Here is a 19,491-nt window from a genome sequence, read left to right on the forward strand (position 1 = left end):
AATGGGGCTCGCATCGCACGGGCCAATGAAGTTTCTAGCCGAGCAACCAAGCGCCAGCGTCGCCTAAATCAAATATCCTGGTCGATTATGGAGACGAAGCGTGTCCCAAAATAGGCGCCTGTTTGTAGTCCTACAGGGCCCCTTTTACCCTCAATGCCATCTTACAAGTTATGTCGTACAAGATGGCATTTCTAGGCTCTGATTTGGAAACCATGAGAAAAATTCATCCCTGAAAATCAATAAGAAAACTCAATGTGTTTGTATAGAGATTAAAGTACACAAGTACATGAAGGCCTATGCTTCCATGCGTTCATTGTACATTCAAGGCCCTTTAGTGTAAGGCCATGTAAGCTACATTTATATTTGTGGTTTGCCTTTACTCTCCATATGTATGCAGACAAGGCTGTCATATCAGTTTACCTTGAAATCTGTTGAGCAATACTGTACTTTATATTGTATTTTAATTCTTCTCTGACTCTGAAGGCCATTTAGAATGCATCATCATGAACTCACCATCATGAAATTAAAAGTAAAGATTCATGCCTCATGATATGAGGTTGTTTCAATTTAAAGAACTTGATAATGCACATTGTATGCGTACTGTTTTTATGTGGTTTTTATTTGTATCACTGTATCATTCATTTGTCTTGTACGTACATGTCCAGATGGTTTATATTTATTTCACGTTCCATTAGGGAAAAAATTATTTAAACAATTTCGGGGGCTAATTTGCCCCATGTATTTTTTTCACTGCGTTCCATAAAGATATAAAATATCATTATGGTTTTGCAGTATGTGTAGTATCTTTCTTTAGCGTTGTATTTTGGGTTATGTTAAACATATCATTCACCATATATAATGTTGGTTAAATTTAAGGCGCTAACATTTTCTCATAATTTTCTCTCAAATTTAAATGTTGCAGGTCAGCCGATGAAAGATATGAATTGGGATCAACAAATTATGACTATGGGAGATCATACGACAGACATTACAGTCGGGACTCACGTGATGGATACAGGGACGAAAATAGCATGTCGCCATCAGCCTACCGTGAGGGTAGGTCGCGCGAAAGGACGTCTTACAATCGCAATTACTACTCACAACATTCCCGTGGAAATAGTGGTGACACGCCATACACCCAGGACCAATCGGAGACATATTTCAAGGAAAATTTCACAAGTTCGCGGAGCGACGGTGATGGCTTCTCGGACTCCGGCTCGCGCAAGTCGCGCACCAAAGCGAACCAGAGGACAGGCTCTGGCACGACGAACCATAGCCACTCGCCGAGGTCTGTGCGGTCGCGGAGTTTCAGTCGATCGCGCAGCCGCTCGCGGAGCCGGAGCCGGAGCACGGACTCGAGGAGTAGTGTGTCGGGGAGCGACAATTGGTCGCGGAGATCCCAGTGTAGTAAGGACCCAGAGAGTGATCGGGAAAGTCGCAACACGGAGAACACTCAAAGCTCAGGTAGCTCACTCAAGTACTCAGGATTATGTGTCAGAAACTTACCATCAAGGTCAAGCGGTATGTATATTTTTTATAAGTTCACAAACATTGTAATGATATGTACATGTATGTATATTTCACTTTGTATATTTTTGTATATTGCCCTTGAATCTCATATTATACAATGTGCTCAAATTGAATGTACAATGAGCTTCCATGTACCATCATGTTCATGTGTTATTTGGTTTCAATTATTATTACATTGTAAATTGTACTTAAAGTTATACGTTGTTGGTTTGTGTATGAGAATTATTTCTTTATTTTCTATTCTGTTATGTGGGAAATAATGTATAAGGATTACTTTGGCGAATGCATTTTTTAATTTGTTATGCAATCTTACCTGGTTTCAGTCATTATTACATTGTAAATTGTACTTTAAGTTATACGGTGGTCTGTGTATGAGAATTATTTCTTTATTTTCTATTCTGTTATGTGGGAAATAATGTATAAGGATTACTTTGGCAAATGCATTTTTCCCCCCTGCAATGTATAATAGTTTACCCTCATAGTTAACACTCCTACGGCATACGTTACAAAAGAGGAAGTCCTATAAATTCCCTTTTTTTTTTCGAGACGTCAGACTTATTGTCTGGGTGAGTATAAATGTGAAATACATGAGATTCTATTGTATTTGATCACCGCATTGTAACTCCGACATTTCAAAGATTAACACTGTTCAGGGGCGACAAAAGCAGAAAGAAAGAAAGACACCAAAATGAAAGAGAGAGAAAAAAAGGGGACAGTCCCTCAAAATGCCAGATTTTTCCCCTTGAGGGGAATCTAATCAATATGAAAAGAGGTGGTTTATGATATTCATGGTTGGCATTTTAATGAAACATTTTGCAAAGTGCTGAAGAGCGTGTAAAGTAGTATTTTTTCATTATGCTTAAAACATGAAATATGTTGAGAATACTTTAAGTCTTAAGTACAGTATAGGAAGCAATAATTACTGAAATTTCATGGACAAGGGTCTATACAATAATTGTCAGTAGAAATGTATCTTATTATATGGACTTCAAGATTAAAAATTCAATTAATATAGAACCTGGTAGGCAAACTATACAGTACTTTTAATGATTTTCAGCGTTGAAGCAGTCAGCCAGGATTACATTTTGACACTTATTGAGACGTTAAGTGAATTTGTTGAATATATTACAATTCTATCCAGAAGGTTCTTTTGCACAGTACATGTAAGCTAACGAAATAGGCGTACATTGTACATGCACATGTATTTGTATTTGTCTTCTCACGTCTCCCCATCCAGACTTCAATCGTATTAAATGGATTTGGGAATTGGTGCAAGAGAATTGAGAACATGGATGAAAATAACGAGAGAAGAATGCCTGACACACTTTTTAGAGAACCTCCTCTCCCTGTTCCTCTGTCTTAATGGGTTTAATGGCAAGAATGCATTAGAGGAAAAGAGGAATGAGCTGCGTTCGTTCATGCACTTTATGAAAAAAACTTAACGAGGAAAAAAAAAAGATGAACTTTCCAAAAAGAGGTGACACCTTGTACTCAACTCACTCCTCCTTTCAAGCTTGTTTTTATCTTTTGTATTTTCAGTCCAATCTCTCTTTTTTTTCTTCTCGTTTTACATTTCTCTCTGGCTGTCTCTGACTCTATCTCTCTTCCTCTTCTTCCTCTTTCTCTCCTTCCTCTTCTCTCCTGCTTTCTCTTTTTTCCTCGCTGCTCTCTATAAATATCTTCATCACTTTCTGTCTCTATATTTCTCTCTCTCTCTTTCTCTTCCTCCCACTTCCTCTTCCTCTCTTTCCCTTTCTCTCCTCTCCCCATCTCTACATCCCTTTCTCTCTCTCTCTCTCTCTCTCTCTCTCTCTCTCTCTCTCTCTCTCTCTATATATATATATATATCTCCCTCTCTTTCTTTCTCTCTCTCTCTCCCCCTTCCCCTCTCCCCCCCCCCTCCCCCTCTCTCTCCCACTTCCTCTCTCCACCTCTCTCCTCTAAGGGAGAATATAATTGAATTGACTATTTTATATACAGCATGAAGGGTAAGGTGCATCCATTCTAATGGACCGGGCAGTAAGAGCATATAATCTTCCACCACCCAAGTGAGCCATTGAGTGGCATTTTATAAAGTGCTGTCTGAAAGATATCGACCAGTAAATGCATCCGCGTTAATTTACTTAGAAGACTCCCGTTTGGATTTATGTTTTTTTCGATTTGGTATGGGAGAGATTCGATTACCACTTTGCATCAGCTCTCTCCCATAAATGGTTGTTGTGTAATTGAATTAAGTCATGATATACTGCATGTATGCTGCAAGCCTGCATGTGTTGCTTGGTAAACAAGTGATTTCATGTTTTAAAAAAATTAACCAACTGTATATCACGTGTGGGGAAAAGCAGTATTTCTTTATTGCAACCAAAATATGAGGTTGGATTACAAATACAAATGCAAATGAAGATAAAAACAAATGAATAACAATGGTAGAAATAATGTGCACAAAGTCAAAGAAACTGTATGTATATGTCTGTGTGGTTATACTGTCATAGTTCAAATTTTCTATCGAAAAGTGTAGCATACAGTTTCCATCCCTTCTTGTTGAAAATGAACATACGTTTATCTGTAGTAATGATCAGTTTCACAAACATGTATAAAACTTGAGTTCAAATTCAGTTAGTTCTACCCCCAAACCTCTCCTGGAATTCTGCAAGGTCATATGTCACTCAAAGGTAAACAAATTTCTGGCGAGAAGCCTAGCCCTTTTTACAGGCATTTACTATTTACATGCATGCAACATTCTATAGGCCAACATTGCTATTTGGCAATCTACAGTGTCCATGAATGATTGAACATACTTGTACTTGTGTGTCTTTTACATAAACACTATATTAGCAAGGTTGAAAGAGGAAGACTATGGTAGTATCATAGGCAATTCTAATGCTTGTACATTGCTGTGTTTATCAAAAGAAAGTGTTTTTGGAGAGGAAAGAGTGGCAGTACCTGCTCTTCCTTCCGCTATCCGTCCGCTTTCGGTCTAAATCCTGCTCGCAAGCAGTGCTTGTTGTTGTTTTACAAGGGCGCATGTTGGGGTGATTAAGAACAAAACATCTGGCCTTGATACCAGTGGGGAAATCACAGCTTTTAAAGGGAAAATGCAGCTTTTATCAATAGAAAAAGAACGAAGAAAAACAAGAAATAAGTTTTTTGTTATTGATGAGTTGCATAGGTAGTTTCTGATGTGTTGAACATGTACATGTGTATCAGTAAAGAAAAGAGGCCTCTGTAATTTAAAGTTTGGAAAAAACAATTAAAAAGAAGAATAAAAAGGGGGTCATGAATTCTGATTTAAACAAAATAATGTTTTTATCATTTTATGTTAGGAAATCTCTCCTTTTTTTAAACAATCAATTAAATTGTCTCCAATAACATTTCTATTTTGCCCTTGATCATAATTACAAGAGAGCTAATAAACTACCGGCATTATAAACTGTGATAGAGTGGATATCAATTAGGATCAATGGCGAAAAAATTGGAAAAATAATATGTGGCTAAGCAGTATTGTGATACCAATAAATGGACAAAAAGATATTATATAAATGTACATGAATATTAGGCATACATGTGTAGGCTTTCATGTATTTTCTTTTTACCCAAGAAAATTTTGGAATGTGTTGTAGGACCTGTCTAGAAAGAGCGCCTGTCTATAGTGACAGTCTTTTTCGTTTCCCTTGGGTAGCCTTAGTAGATGTTTGGCTGTACAGTATATATTATTGTATGAAGTCAGATTTTATCTTTAAAAGGTAAACTGTCTTTTATGTCCATATAAGCCTATCAAGCCTATCGTGCCAAAACAGAACAAAGTGTGTAATATGGGAAACCATATCCTACAGGTCTGTGTCATAACTTAAACCTCTTTCTTTCTCTCTCTCTCTCTCTCCTCTCTCTCATTCTCTCTCTCTCTCTCTCTCTCTCCCATTCTCTTTCTCTCTCTGTCTCTCTTTCTTTCTTCTTCTCTCTCACTCTCTCTTTCTTTCTCCTCTCTCACTTTCTCTCATTCTCTCCCCTCTTTCTTCTCGCTCTTTCTCCTTCTCTCTGTGTCTATCTCTCTCTCCTTCTCCCTGTCTTTCTCTTTCTCCTCTCTCTCATTCTCTCCTCTGTCTGTCTGTCTCTCTCTGTCTCTGTCTCTCTCTCTCTCTTTCTCTCTCTCTCTCCCCACTCTCTCTCTCTCCACCCCACTCTCTCCACCCCACTCTCTCTCCTCCCTCCCTCTCTCCCTCCCTCTCTCCCCACTCTCACTCTCTCCACCCCTCCCATTCCACACATTTATAAACCTAACAGAACTAGGGTGTACAAACACGTGATTTCTCCTTTTCATACATGATTTACCCTCCTTCTTACAATGGTGTGTACGATGAAGTCATTTGCATGTGAAATCAGGAAACGTTTTGTGAATGCTGCGGTACCATGCATGCCCTCACAGACAAGAGATAGAAAGGGAATAACATGTACATTATGTCTCTGACATGTATGGGCAACAGCATCATGGATAACATGTACTCCTGTATATTATACTGTAGGTCTAAAATGTGTATTGTGTAACTGTGCCAGATTCTAAAGAAGACGCACACAGACAGTGCTGTCGCGTCTGTGCTCTATAGAACTGTACTGTAGTACACACAGAGGATGGCACAACAGTGAAGGAACATTGCAGGCTCAATTTCTTCTACCAGAGGTTTTTTTCTCTCTTCTAATATTCTGACTGCTTCGACATGTACAGGTAAAGTTCTTTATTCAACTGGGTTTGGCAAAAGAATATGAGTGTTCAACTTATGTTGTTGTTGTTGTTGTAGTGTATAAGGTCATTCAATTACATGTAGGAGTGTGTGCTTTACTCTTGTAGTATGGTGGCCTACAAGGATCCAATCTGAACATAATTCTGTTTTTGCATGCTTGTGTTATTACATGTACATGACATACTGTATGTACATGTATATGTTAATGGGTTTGGTTGGTGGAACATCAGTATTTCTTTTTTGTTGGTACCTGTTTTGGAAGGATATTTTTATCAGGGTTTTGGTCGAAGCTTTGCACAAGGCTAGAGGAACCATAGGGTAGGCTAATATGAATTTCATTCACAGTATTGAAGACAGAATAACTGATTGTGTTTGTTAGCATATTTTGTTGTCATATTTTGTTGTCTTTATTAGTGCACATGTACGTAATTCAAATGAAAATGTATAGTGTTCTCCCTCATAATAGTTTCTGCTTACATACATGTACATGTTTTATCATGTAATATTTTTGATGTGTATCATGAGGGTGTGTTTCATAAATGTTCATTTTGATAGATCAATGCTTGTCAATCAAATCTATTTATGTATGTTTGCCTTGGACCAGGCTCATACAAAGTATGTGACAGTCCAGCCAACCTGCGGTCAGTGTACAGGCGAAGATGACCAGAATGCCTGACCACTTGATCAACTCACCTGAACATTTACAGCTCATTCAAAGGATAAATAAAATGGATATCTTGGAGAATGACCGAGTACATGTGCAAGACTGTATCGTGCGTTACTTAGCCAGTGCTGTACATGCTATCCCTAAACAAATAGATTAGCTTCCCTTCTTGCATACCTTCAATGTACAACAAATGTTGAGCAGAGTGCTTACAATATCAAGCAGGTCGTCAAGTCTTGGATATCGGCACAACCCACAAGCACTTTTCCTTTCGGATGAATACAAGACATGAATGTACCATGTTGCTGTGCTTCACATTTGTTGTCATATCAAGGAATATTTCCGTGCCCTGTTCTCAGACATTTTTGGAATTACTATCTGGATTTAATGGAATTATTTTCTTGTTCATCGCGACGTTCGCCTTCAGCTGGGAACCTGGTTGAAAGCATCGTGGACTACTTCAAATCAAACTGTATTTAGCGCAACATGCCGTTACTTGTAGGCCTACATACATGTACATGTATATATGTTTACGGTGTAAATGTGAATATTTTATGGAAAACGTACGTTCAGACAGGGAGACTGTACGTTGCCCATGTACATGTACATAGTAGGTTAACATTTATTTGTAAAGAAATTTACCCCATATCATTTGCTTTTTACTACATTGTTTATTACATGAAGCTTTGTACACGTAGCTTTCATGGTACTATGTAATCTACTTCTATAGGTGGAATGCGTACATGTAACTACATATACCTGTATTATTTACATGTGTATGCCATTTTATGGCTCGTTTGATAAGATTTACAATGCATCTGGTAATTGACGTCACACAGACGTACATGTACATGTAATGTATATGGTTAACGATTTTCCAATTTCCCATGTTCTGTTCAACTGCTACTCATGGGATAAAAATGTATACAATTTAGATTCCTGTTGACAGGTAATTATTGATTAATCCCAGGGGGAAAAAAATTGCATTTTTTAAATTTAACAACAAATACACCTTATGGTACTCATTTCCCTATGGAACAAGTGTTATTGCAATTTTGTTGCATTTATTTACCCTTTCAAAGATATTTAAAATATACATATTGATGACAGATGTTTTATATGAAAAATGCATCATTCATTGTATGGCTTATGTGTAGTGATAGCTTTCCAATAAGTATGGAATATTATTTGAAAGGAGTGAAAAATGTGATGGTATCAATTTTGATTTGGTTTACATTCATTCAAATTTGTAAGGCTTTTTATAACGATTGAACATCACAGCATATTGGTATAATATTATATTAGCAGATGCAAATATAGTTATCAAGTTGTGGAATATAATCATGTTCAAATAAACTTGGAAGTGAAAAAAATAACTTAACACTTTTGATTTTTTCTCAAACTGTTAAAACAAAACAAAATGCTTTATTGCATTGTATTAGTGTTGACAGGAATAGAACAAGTACATTTTCTGCAATGAATTTAAAGTTTAGACATACAGGTGGTATCTGAATGATATGCTGTATTTTTAAAATATTGTTGTTAGCATTAACTTTTGTTATATTTAAAATGACAACATTTCATTATTTGTTGAGACTGACCAGTTTCTGTTTTTATCTGCATGTAGATTCAAGCATCAAGGATGGTTTATTTCACGAGTTCAAGAAGTACGGCCAGGTGACGGCAGTCACCGTCCAGGGGGCGGGGGACGATAGAGTCGGCATCGTCTTCTTCAAGAGGTACGTTTTTATTTATCATATTCTTCTCAAGTTCTTAGTTTTACTTCATGCACCAGGCCTGATAAAAACCTGATTTAAATCGGTCTCCCAATTTTTTTTTCCAGATTTTTTTTTCTTCCCCATTTTTAAATATTCCCCCCCCCCCACTGATTTTATCCTGATTTTTCTCTATTCTTCCCTATTATTTCCCAATTTTTCCCCAATTTTTCTTACTCAAAAAGGGGGAAGGGAATGTGGTTATTACTCTAACCCCAAATATAACCCTTATCTGAAAGCCCATTGCCAACATAACGCTAACCTTATATTTGACGAAATAAAAAGAAACAAAATAAACGATTTCAAATTTAATTAGCATTTGTCAAATCGTTGTACTGTCTATGTTTAGTGAGAAACTTTATCTTCAAAATGGTAAAATATTGGAGTGCAATTAGCAAGATGAAACCTTTGTTTCTCCATTTAATTATGAGGTTTCTCTTAATAATCCTCAAGTCCTGAACTCCTACCTTTTTATAGTTTGTTGCTTACCTACTTTAATATGGTAATGACACTACTTGACAGAGATTCCTATTGCAAGCTTTACCATTCATTCAGACTATCAATTTTTTTTGTATAGCTGCACTAAAATAAAATTGCTGTCCAATATTAAGTAATTACAGATTTTTAGTCTGAATATCATAAGAAGCATTGCATATTGCAATATATTACAAAACAAATGTATCATTTTGATGAAAACTAAAAATAAAGAATGAAGGTTCTGCTCCGGACTGAACGTCATACATGTATCGTAACTGGGTAGGCCTTATCATGAGCGTGTACTTATGATGATTGCCCAGCTGTTGCGTTAGTTGCCCTTTCAAAAAACAGTTTTTTAGTACAACGTTTCTTACGATGTTGTTACCTAGTCTGTACACCTTTAACTATAGGATGATTCTTTATACAGCGTTTCTTTATTCATATTTTCATATAAATTATCCATGGTCTGAACAGGCCATTTATGAATAGTAACCAAGGATATAGGTCCTTTGTAGGTTTTCATACTCGCTGATAATCAAGCTACTACTGATATTCCCACTTCTAAGCTTGTTCTGTCCGTACAGTAAGCGTGTACAAGATGTTTTTGAATTTGGATCTCATTAATGCTTAACAAAGTGTGTCGCCATCTCGCATATCTTACAAGAAGACCTCTATCTGGAGTTCTTGTGGGTTGTTGTCGATAGATCATTAGATGGTTGCTTCATGAAGCCATACTATTCACTGTCACTCCGTTTCTTGCTCAGTATGTGCTTATAAATGCAGCGAGCATATCACTGCCATTTTGGACGGACTCTGCAGCCAGCCGGCGATAAGAGTCCTCTGTTGAATGCCTTTTGTCAGTGACCCGTTTTCTTGTGGAAAAGTGTCTTTGAGTCGTCAGCGAGGTCCACGGCGATCTAAAGAATGTGTCTCTCACAGGAAATCGATCGCAGTGAACTGTGATCATTTTTTGTAAAACCGCAGGCAGATATTGAGGATGAAGAGCGAGGTATTAAAAGCATGTTGATAGAGTCTAAGCCACGTATTGAAACATGTAGGCCTACATGTACATATATGTGCTTTACGGTAAGCAGCCTTATAGGACAGAACGACCGATTAGGTTGTGAGTTATTTTACGCAAGAACTTGAAACTGATAGCTCCATTTTGATATTGTTGGATTTACGATATTTGTGAGGGGAGTCGTGGTATGTTAGCATTCCTATTTTTCCGTCTAGGGACGTGTGATTGAATCACTGCATAAATAGGTGTTTTGATATATTGCCCATATGGGCTCATACTCAATATGTCATATTATATCTCCTTACTTTGTTTTTAAATGTGGTTGTATCCCCTGAAGTAAATATGGAGGCAACTCTGACAAACATGCTTTTCAAATTAAGAGGCATTTTGTTATCTTGAGTTAAAAATGATCGTTAAATAAGTTAATGAAAAATCTTGATGTTTGGTTCTTGACATATATTCCTGGGACAGTGATCCGACCCGTACCCATCTACCTTTAACCACTGTATTCATCTTTCCTAATGTCTCCTAGTTCTCAACATTCATCATTTTCTTCTCTATTTTCTTAGGACTGAGGATATGGAGAAGGCGATGTCGGCGTCGAAAGGGAAGCTCTTCTTTGGCTGTGAGATGAAGCTGTCACCGTGGGAAGGAGCAGGTAAGAATCACTAACGGGTTCCTATCGTCAAATTGGCAAAGCCGGGCTTTGGTAAGGCATTAATCCTCATTATCAGGTCTCTCGGAGAGGACCTAAAGCCGTCGGTTCTCTGGTTGCTTACTAACAAGCATTTATGCTTTCTTAGCAGTCCGGTAAAATAACCACCACTACACAACACCACTACACATCTCATGAGCTTTGTAAAATAGAGTCTCTTGTAAAATCATGTATGGATAAAGACACAAAGCAAAAAGAAAAGAAAACAATTCAGTGGGAGCTGTGAGCCATTCAGATCTGGGAAAGGTCTAAAACTAGGGCTCTTGCAAAAATAATAATCAAATAATAAATACGGTCCTTATAAAGCGCTTACCACCGAAGTCTCCAAGCGCTATAACAAACAAAATACAATGATAAACAATTATATATTAAAGGTACTATGTCCCATTTGCAGGCCCAAAAAATGAAAAAGTTAAATTCCAACTGCATTTGAAAGATAATACTTATTTAGAACTTCCCTAAAAAAGGTGGGGCTTGAAAATGTCTTCAAGTGGGAAAATAATGACTATTAGTTGTCAAATCGACTTTAGGGCTATAGAGCCCAAAAGTAATAGTCTTGATTTTCAGACAATTGTTCCGAATGGTCATACATTTTATGCTGCGCAAAGATTCAATCAGTTTAATCTTGGCCATCACAAGAAGTGGGTTATTGATGTAGACAAATGCTCATGTACCCTTTACAACTCTTTTCATGTATGTTATTACCAAAGAAGAAAAAAGCCAGTCAGTCACTCAATAGTGTCTGACAGTGAAGTCTAGCAAGTAAACAGGTTTCCTTGCATAATTTGAATATGAGGACACTGCTAACGTTTAAATTTCACAGATAGGACATACATGACATATTCATAATTCCTGCAAAGTTCTACAGCATTTGAGGTTGGCTGCAAAAGGGACATAGTACCTTTAAACAAAATGATAACAAAAATGCAAATAAACCTACAAATTACAATTCATATGAAATATACATCAATGCAGGACTCAGGTAAAGAACCACTAAAATATGGCACCTAGAAATTTCTATGAAAATATACTGCTTTTATATCTGCATTTCTGCATATCTGTATTTGCAAATCTCAAAATGGCTCCTGTGTCTAAGAAGATAATTGTATTTTGGTATTTGCCTGCTTTTGGCAAAAATTGGCATATGGTCAGAAGGAACATTTTTCTCATTCTTTCATCTAGCAATCTTTCCGTTTGTTGATGTTGCTAGCTTGAATTTTGAAATGTCAGCTATTGCCAACAAAACCAATCTTCAGCAAGAACCGTATCAAATCGCAAGAAATATAATTGCTATTTTTATCTTTGGTAAGACGCACATTTACATAAAAGATATCAGGGATGCCGTTCGTAATGATGCGTGCTGGTAAAGCATGAACCATAAAGCAAGCGTTATCACTCTGGCAGAACCGCGGTATCACGTTGCATATGATTTAAACACACTTCCAACGTCATAGAGAACTTCCCTCCGCTAACTTGGTGACTCAAATCTGTAGGCTTATAAACACGCTACAGGCCTAAGCATAGTTTGTTTGTTTCACTTTATTATGACTACTTTATAGGCCTATATTAATGTTTTCTTTGGTATCTATAGAATGCAATGCCATAAATGAGAAAATAATGATGCTGGTATTCCTGTGTAAAACTCCAAGAAAGATTTAGGGGTTTCGTATTGAAATCGGGTCTTCTGATAGACAACTGACTTTTCTGTTTATATTATCTTGTATTATCATGTGTGTTGAATAGGATGAATGCTTTAATCCAAAATCTAAACACTAGAGCCTGTTATGATTTTAGCCTTGATTAAAAGATGCATCTCTCCCTTTAAAATATATCTGAGTCTTATGATATATGACTTTGTTTTGACTTTTATTTAGTCAACATATTTTAGACCCCTACATTCGTATTCGATCGTCATGAAATGCCTCTTTCCTATTGTCAGGCAGTCTCTTTTCTTTCCTATTATCAATCATCATATTTGACAGCTCTTGGTTGGGCTGTGCTCCATTTCTCCTCACATTAAGACTAGACAAAGAATCATATAAACTAAAGAGGAAAAGAAAATATATTATTAGACCTTAAAACATATTGCATGCATAATGATGAATGCAATGTGTTATGTGCCCTATGTAGCCTTACAGTATGGTGGACGTATACGAGTTACATTGCTATACGAGTGTGTACGATTCATACACACAGGCACACAACTGAGACTGTACAGGCCATATTCCATACGCAACGCACAACTATATGTATTGTGTACAAGCACTGTTTTGTAAACGCAAACACAGATTCTGTTCTGTTAGGAGTAAGAGAATCTGAGTGTGTTCTGTTGGGAAAAATAAAATCATCTCTGATCTTTTGGTTCTCTTTAAAGTTTCAAAGCCAAAAGTGTATTTTTTATTTTACAATCCAATGTCCTTGCTTTTTCCCCAAGTATTACAGCCCTCATATTTTTGGTCTTTACTTTGTGTATATAGTTTCTATGAAGAAGTTATGTTTTGTAATACATCATGAGCAATATATTATTAGCAATAATTTATTAAAATAATTTTGGTGAGCCCTACTTATCCTCTTTATTTTTTTTCTACTATGGTTCTCACTATTGTAATCATTTGATTATGGTACTTCAGTGACAATCGTCAGTGAACAAAATTAAGGATGCAGGTCGTGAAAAAAGACTTTGATTGTAGCATATGGGACTACAGAATGATTAAAAAGGAGGCTAACTCTAATGACATAAGCATGTTAATGCACTCTATTTGAACCTGAATCTCATTGGTACATATTCTAACAAAGAAGTGGGTACTATTTCAACCCATGTTGGGAACTCGATCATCATCTCATTCTATCAGCCTTCGCATTCCTTATCCTCCCATACATCCCAGAACCCAATTCCTATTCCATATGCTTGATTGTTAATCACGCGGAACGCCAGCCATGCCAGCACCCCCACCAAATAATCAATTCACCATTCGGGGTAGCACGCAGGTGCCGCTGAAAGCATCTCGTCGTCCTCGTCACTTTCACCCCAAAGAAGTTTGTTATGAACCAACGGGGGTCTTTGCATTGTTTTTCCCTTGGACCGTGCGTAGAAGCGTAGAGACGTAGGAGGAGGAGGCATTGCACGAATAGCGGGACACATGGGATACTCGGCATGCGTTTTATGCTAATTATGCACGGTAAATCATTGGCTGCTGTCGCCCCAGTCCCTCGCTGGGGATAAATCATAGGCAACCAAGCAGCAAGGCCATCGTGCTGTTGCTATGGAAACAGATAGGCATCTTTCTCTCCTTCTCTCCTCTTCGTTCTCTCTCTTCCTTCTCTCCTCTTCTCTCTCTCTCTTCCATCTCTCTCTCTCTCTCTGTTACACGCTGATTCCCTTTTCTCATTAGCTTCCAATCTCTCAGTGACGCGGCGAGCGTGCATAGAATGAGGCAGATATTGCCATTGCCTGCCAGCTAGCTCACTCTACCTCACAAACCCGTCTCTCATTTTTTATATGTCCTTTCTTTTCTCTTCGTGATGATGAATTGAATTTGGATGATTGAAAAATCTGGCAGGCTGGCTGGCTTGCCTGCCAGGGATGAGAATTTAGAGTGTTCATGGGCCTTATTCATGTTTTGTTTCTTATTGCATCTGCTGTACTTTTGTGAGGCCAACATACAAACCATTCTTTAGTCTTTCCAGAAAGGTACATTTTATTTCACACAATTATGTTGGGTGTCTTTTCTGCACAATTTGTACATTTTGTTGTTGTATGTCTCTCTCTCTCTCTCTCTCTCTTTTTTTCTCTTGCTCTTACAATAGATACCACTTTCACTTCTCAAAGACTAAAATTTCTCCCCCTCTCGTCATCACTTTCTATCTCCTCAGATCATTTTCATGTATCGTTTTTGCTATCTATATATTTTTCACTCAAGATTCCTCACTTTTCTAGAAGGAGACTTCATTCATTGTATTCATTTTAAAAGCCATTTCTTTTTGTAGTGACTTCAATATTTCTGTATGTTTGCTGCTGTCCCCTGTCTCTCTCAGCATCTTATCTCTTTCTCTTTCTCCTTCGTATCTCTCTCTCTCTTTCGCTCTCTCTTTCTCGCTTCTCTCTTTCTCTCTCTCTCTCTTTCTTTCTCGGTTCTCTCTCTTTCTCGGTTCTCTCTCTCCTTCTGTATCTCTCTCTCTTTCTTTCTCTCTCTTTCTTTCTCACTTCTCTCTTTCTCTTTCTTTCTCGCTTCTCTCTTTCTCTCTTTCTTTCTCGCTTCTCTTTCTCTCTCTCTCTCTCTCTCTTTTTTTCTCGCTTCTCTTTCTCTCTCTTTCTTTCTCTCTCTCTCTCTCTTTCTCTCTCTCTATCTCTCTCTCTCCCCTCCTCCTCTGCTGCATACTCGACCTCCTTTGTGAGTCACAATTCTGTTTGATGCTCTTTGCTTTGCCTTTACTTCATTCATCCTATTTGCTTCTATTTTGAACTGGGGCTCCAATCCCCCGCCGAGCTTTCAGCAGGCTGCATTTTTCTTTTCTATTTTGTATTTCAGTCCATTGCACTGGCAATCAATTCCTCTCGGCCAGGCAAACCGATCTCCCCATTCCGATCTACATGTATATCATTCATGCATGCCTTAACATATTTTCAAGGACATTTATAGCCTACCGCCTACCTCACTGTAGGTTTGATGCATCGTTTTATTTTCAATTTGTATTGAGATGTACATCTTTTTCTGCTGATAATTAATAGTACTGGTACATGTAATTCATATAATTATATGAATACCGGTATACATCTTTATACTTTTGACAGCAATAGATTATGAATTATTCATAAAAAATGGAATAGTATTAATTCTGTAGTCACTATCATCAACACCATTTTCACCATCATTACCACCACCATCACCCATCTGCCATCACTGTCATCATTATCATCATCATCATCATCATCATCATCATCAGAGTAGCAAGTGTAGGTTAATATCTTGCAAAAGGATATTAGTGCCATGTGAGGGATTCGAACCCTCAACCTTCGCATTTCTAGTCAAGCGCCTTAAACCACTCGGCCACGACACTCCTATCACTTATGTACATTCTTCTCGTTGAGAGTGACATACATGTTTCTTAGACCGTCACTATTTCTGTCATGATGCCATTATGCTACTAAGAAATAAGCGCAAATATTAATTCCTGTGTTTTATTTTATTTTCCACAGCGGACATAAGTGTCGATGACAGCGAAGTCAAGTACTTTGAGAAGGAGCTCGACGAATTCCATCCCCGCGCAACGAGGACGCTATTCGTCGGGAACCTGGATCGCACCATAGACAAGGACGAGCTTCATGACGCTTTCTGCAAATTCGGGGACATTGTGGTATGTTTATTTATTGGAATAGGGTCATTCCATAAGGTTGAGGCAAAAAATATGACGGTGTCCATGTAACGTGGGTATGATATTTTCTACTACACATGGAAGATGACATTATCTGTAGAAGTATTTTCATGCAATAAATACATATAGTAGTGCCCTGCCAGAATCGTTCCTGTTTCTGTTGCTTTCAAAATCTTTGCTTAAAACACATTTCTATTTTTACCAGCGTTACATGGACACCATATTTATATAACATTACATAAACTTTGGGTCCATAATATTGATTAACCATGATGAAGCTTAACTACTTCTGAAGATATGTACTTTTGATTTTTTATAAATTGTTTTCATGATCCCTTTCTTTCTTTCTTATCTGATGTTTCATTTAATTTGTCTATTTTTCCATTACAGCATATAGAAATCAAGAAACCACAGAGCGCCCAGCCCTTTGCGTTTCTCCAGTTTTCAAACATTGACAGTGTGGTGAAGGCTAGGAAGAAGCTGGATGGGGAATATGTAGGCAAGAACAAAGTCAAGGTAACTATATAAATGTTGTAACTATATATGTTGTGATTATATAAATATATACATGTTTATATCCCTTCTATGAATATTCATGAGTATTCTAAATACGCGATTGGTCAATTGGTGCTCACGTGATGAAAGTATAATTTTACTAGTAAAAACAAATCTCTGCCAAAGCTCCGAATAGGTTTCACTATTTTTTCCTGTGCAGAACTGCACATGCTCTCTTTGATATTTTCTTCCAAGGTACTTCTGCGCATGCTCACTGTTTATTGTCCAAAATGTGTGTCGAATTTGAACACACAGACGACCAGATGAGCGAGTCCTTACAGACGTTTACAGCTGATTTATACAAAAATGTGATCCATAAAAAAATAAGGTTATTTCATGATTTGCAAGGCAATATATCATGCAATCAGTTGGTACCACTTTATACCTACAATTGTGAGGATATCTACTTTACCCCTCTTTTCTCCCCCTCCCCCCTCCCTTTCCAATCTTAATGCACATACTGAATGGTCACTCATAGCAATAACACCCTTATAGAAACATCATGAAGCATTTTGCACATGGGACATGTATTTATAACCAAGACTTTTCTCACCCTCACAGCTTGGTTTTGGCAAGAGCATGGCGACCAACTGCGTGTGGCTGGACAGTCTAGCTCCCTCTACCAACGAGACGACGCTCGGCCGCTTCTTCAACCTCCGTTACGGCCAGGTCTCGCGGGTGGTCGTGGACAAGCGGTCCGGGATGGCGCTGGTTTTCTTCTACAACATTGAGCATGCTCAGAAGGCCGTCCAGGAGATGAAGAATGGCAAGATCTCAAATCGGAGGCCAAAGGTCAGTTGAATGGTCATCCTTGACCAGGGTCACTTTGCTCTATCTTTACTTCTGGATACAGTTTTCGTAGCGAAAATGAAACTGGAAAGAAACATGTTAAGTTATAGTGTCATTTTGTTTCTCTTTGTATCAAAAGATATATGTTCAAGTTTTTTTGGTATTATTTTATCCATGATTTCTGGTGAGTCATAGTGTAAATGTCTGCAAAAAAAATGCTAGGGTACCCGCTATACACTCCTCTATGCTAGAACCCCTTCCAGCCCGATGGCTCCCGGCATATCAATCTAGGCCCTTCGCATGGAGATAGCATGTGTGTAGACTGTAGCTTATACACACACTGACACAGGCTTATAGGTTATGCAAGTGTAGTGCAGTTTTGCCATTGTTAGAATTTACGTTCCAGTATGGAACCAAATCATTTTCTACCTCTCATTTTTTAGTTTTTTTTTAAAGCCTGAACAAAATTGAGATTACAAAGTCCATGTCTGGCTCTATAATCTTGTATTATTTCTTTCATTGAGTTACTTCTGCATTTTAGAATATATTATTTATCTCAACTTCCTAATTTTACTCTCATCTCCTTTCCTGTCTTACCCCAGGTTGACTTTGCGAGCAGGGAATGTCAGAATCACTTCTACGACCGAATGGAGCGTACGGGCCAAGCCGTCTACTACCAGAGGAGCAGGTCTCCCTCGCCGTCAGGTGGAGCTGACAGGACCCCGACCGCCTTCCGCGAGGGCGCAGCCACTGGGGCCGCGTCTGGTACCGGCACCCCCGCTGGGGCAACCACTCCCAGGTAAGTTTGGGTGTCAAAGACCAGGGGGGTGTTTCACAAAGATCCTAAGTTGAACTTACCTCTAAGTTGGACTTAACATTTATGGAAAGCAATTAGCATCTATGAAAACATTTTGTAAAAGTTAATTTAAAAGGCATAGAATGTTGATCCAAATCATTCATATTTTCTATTATCAAGGAGATTTCATGTTCTTGATGTGGAATTTATTTAAAGTTTAAAATACTTGAATTTTTGCTTTTGAATATATATTTTTTTAAGGCTACAAATGGCTTCAATAAATGTATATGACATGTTACTATGCAAGCACATTGATCAGTCTTGTCATGTTTAATAATGTTATAGTAATTCATCCGATATTCGATCAAAATTGTACCATCATGTTGGATTATGTAACATTACAATGGAGAAGCTCAAAAAATTGCTCCTTTTCAAACACCGTTCTGAGTGTGAGTGAAGTTTGGGTTGTTTTGTATAAACATGGTGTCAGTAACCCTCAAACTTGTAATTTTTACTTTTTGGAGTATCAATCTCTTTTGTTGATAACAGTATTTGCATTTAAGTGATTTTTTTTCTATTTTCCAGTCGGGAGTTCCGCCAGTTCAGTCCCTTTGAGAATCGGCGTGAGCGACGAAGCCAGAGTGCGTTCAGCTCTGCTTCAAGAACCGGCGGCAATGGGAACAACAGCTTCAACTTCTCAGGTAGCGGTGACGATGCCTTCCCTCCAGGTCAGACCGGGTCGCTGGAGTTCTTTCGCTCGGGTAGCGGAGGCGAGTCCAGCACGAGGCACCTGGAGGATGATTTCGTGGGTTCACGGAGCAGCGGCGGGAGCTTCGAGATGGAGGATTCGTACGCCAAGGAGCTGAGGGAGTATGGAGTACATCAGCAGGAGAGGAGAGAGCAGCAGTACAAAGATAGGAGTAGAAGTCTCAGTCCTCATGATAGGTGCGTTTCCTCTACCAGTTAATTGTCTTTGGATTGACCTGCCTTCATGTTAGGATTTAAATAACTAGACTAGCATTCTCTTTGACATGATTAAAATTTAAAATTGAAATAAATG

The 19,491-nt window shown here is 38.0% G+C and overlaps 1 protein-coding gene across 3 annotated transcripts in view; it reads left to right on the forward strand.

Annotated features, from left to right (window-relative positions):
• Positions 1 to 19,491, forward strand: part of LOC579027 (msx2-interacting protein) — an 89,033-nt gene that overhangs the window by 52,805 nt on the left and 16,737 nt on the right. For 2 of the 3 annotated variants that reach the window (XM_030986666.1, XM_030986667.1), the window contains 8 exons: positions 923 to 1,521; positions 8,558 to 8,669; positions 10,773 to 10,861; positions 16,116 to 16,273; positions 16,682 to 16,807; positions 17,408 to 17,638; positions 18,238 to 18,434; positions 19,017 to 19,376. In XM_030986666.1, the coding sequence (XP_030842526.1) occupies positions 923 to 1,521; positions 8,558 to 8,669; positions 10,773 to 10,861; positions 16,116 to 16,273; positions 16,682 to 16,807; positions 17,408 to 17,638; positions 18,238 to 18,434; positions 19,017 to 19,376 (1,872 nt within the window). Of the gene's footprint in view, positions 1 to 922; positions 1,522 to 5,829; positions 6,251 to 8,557; positions 8,670 to 10,772; positions 10,862 to 16,115; positions 16,274 to 16,681; positions 16,808 to 17,407; positions 17,639 to 18,237; positions 18,435 to 19,016; positions 19,377 to 19,491 lie in introns of those variants that run through there. The other variant, XM_030986668.1, reaches the window with a different exon arrangement.

The sequence above is a fragment of the Strongylocentrotus purpuratus genome, unplaced genomic scaffold (assembly GCF_000002235.5).
Source record: "Strongylocentrotus purpuratus isolate Spur 01 unplaced genomic scaffold, Spur_5.0 spur5_scaffold_16, whole genome shotgun sequence".
Classification (NCBI taxonomy): domain Eukaryota; kingdom Metazoa; phylum Echinodermata; class Echinoidea; order Camarodonta; family Strongylocentrotidae; genus Strongylocentrotus; species Strongylocentrotus purpuratus.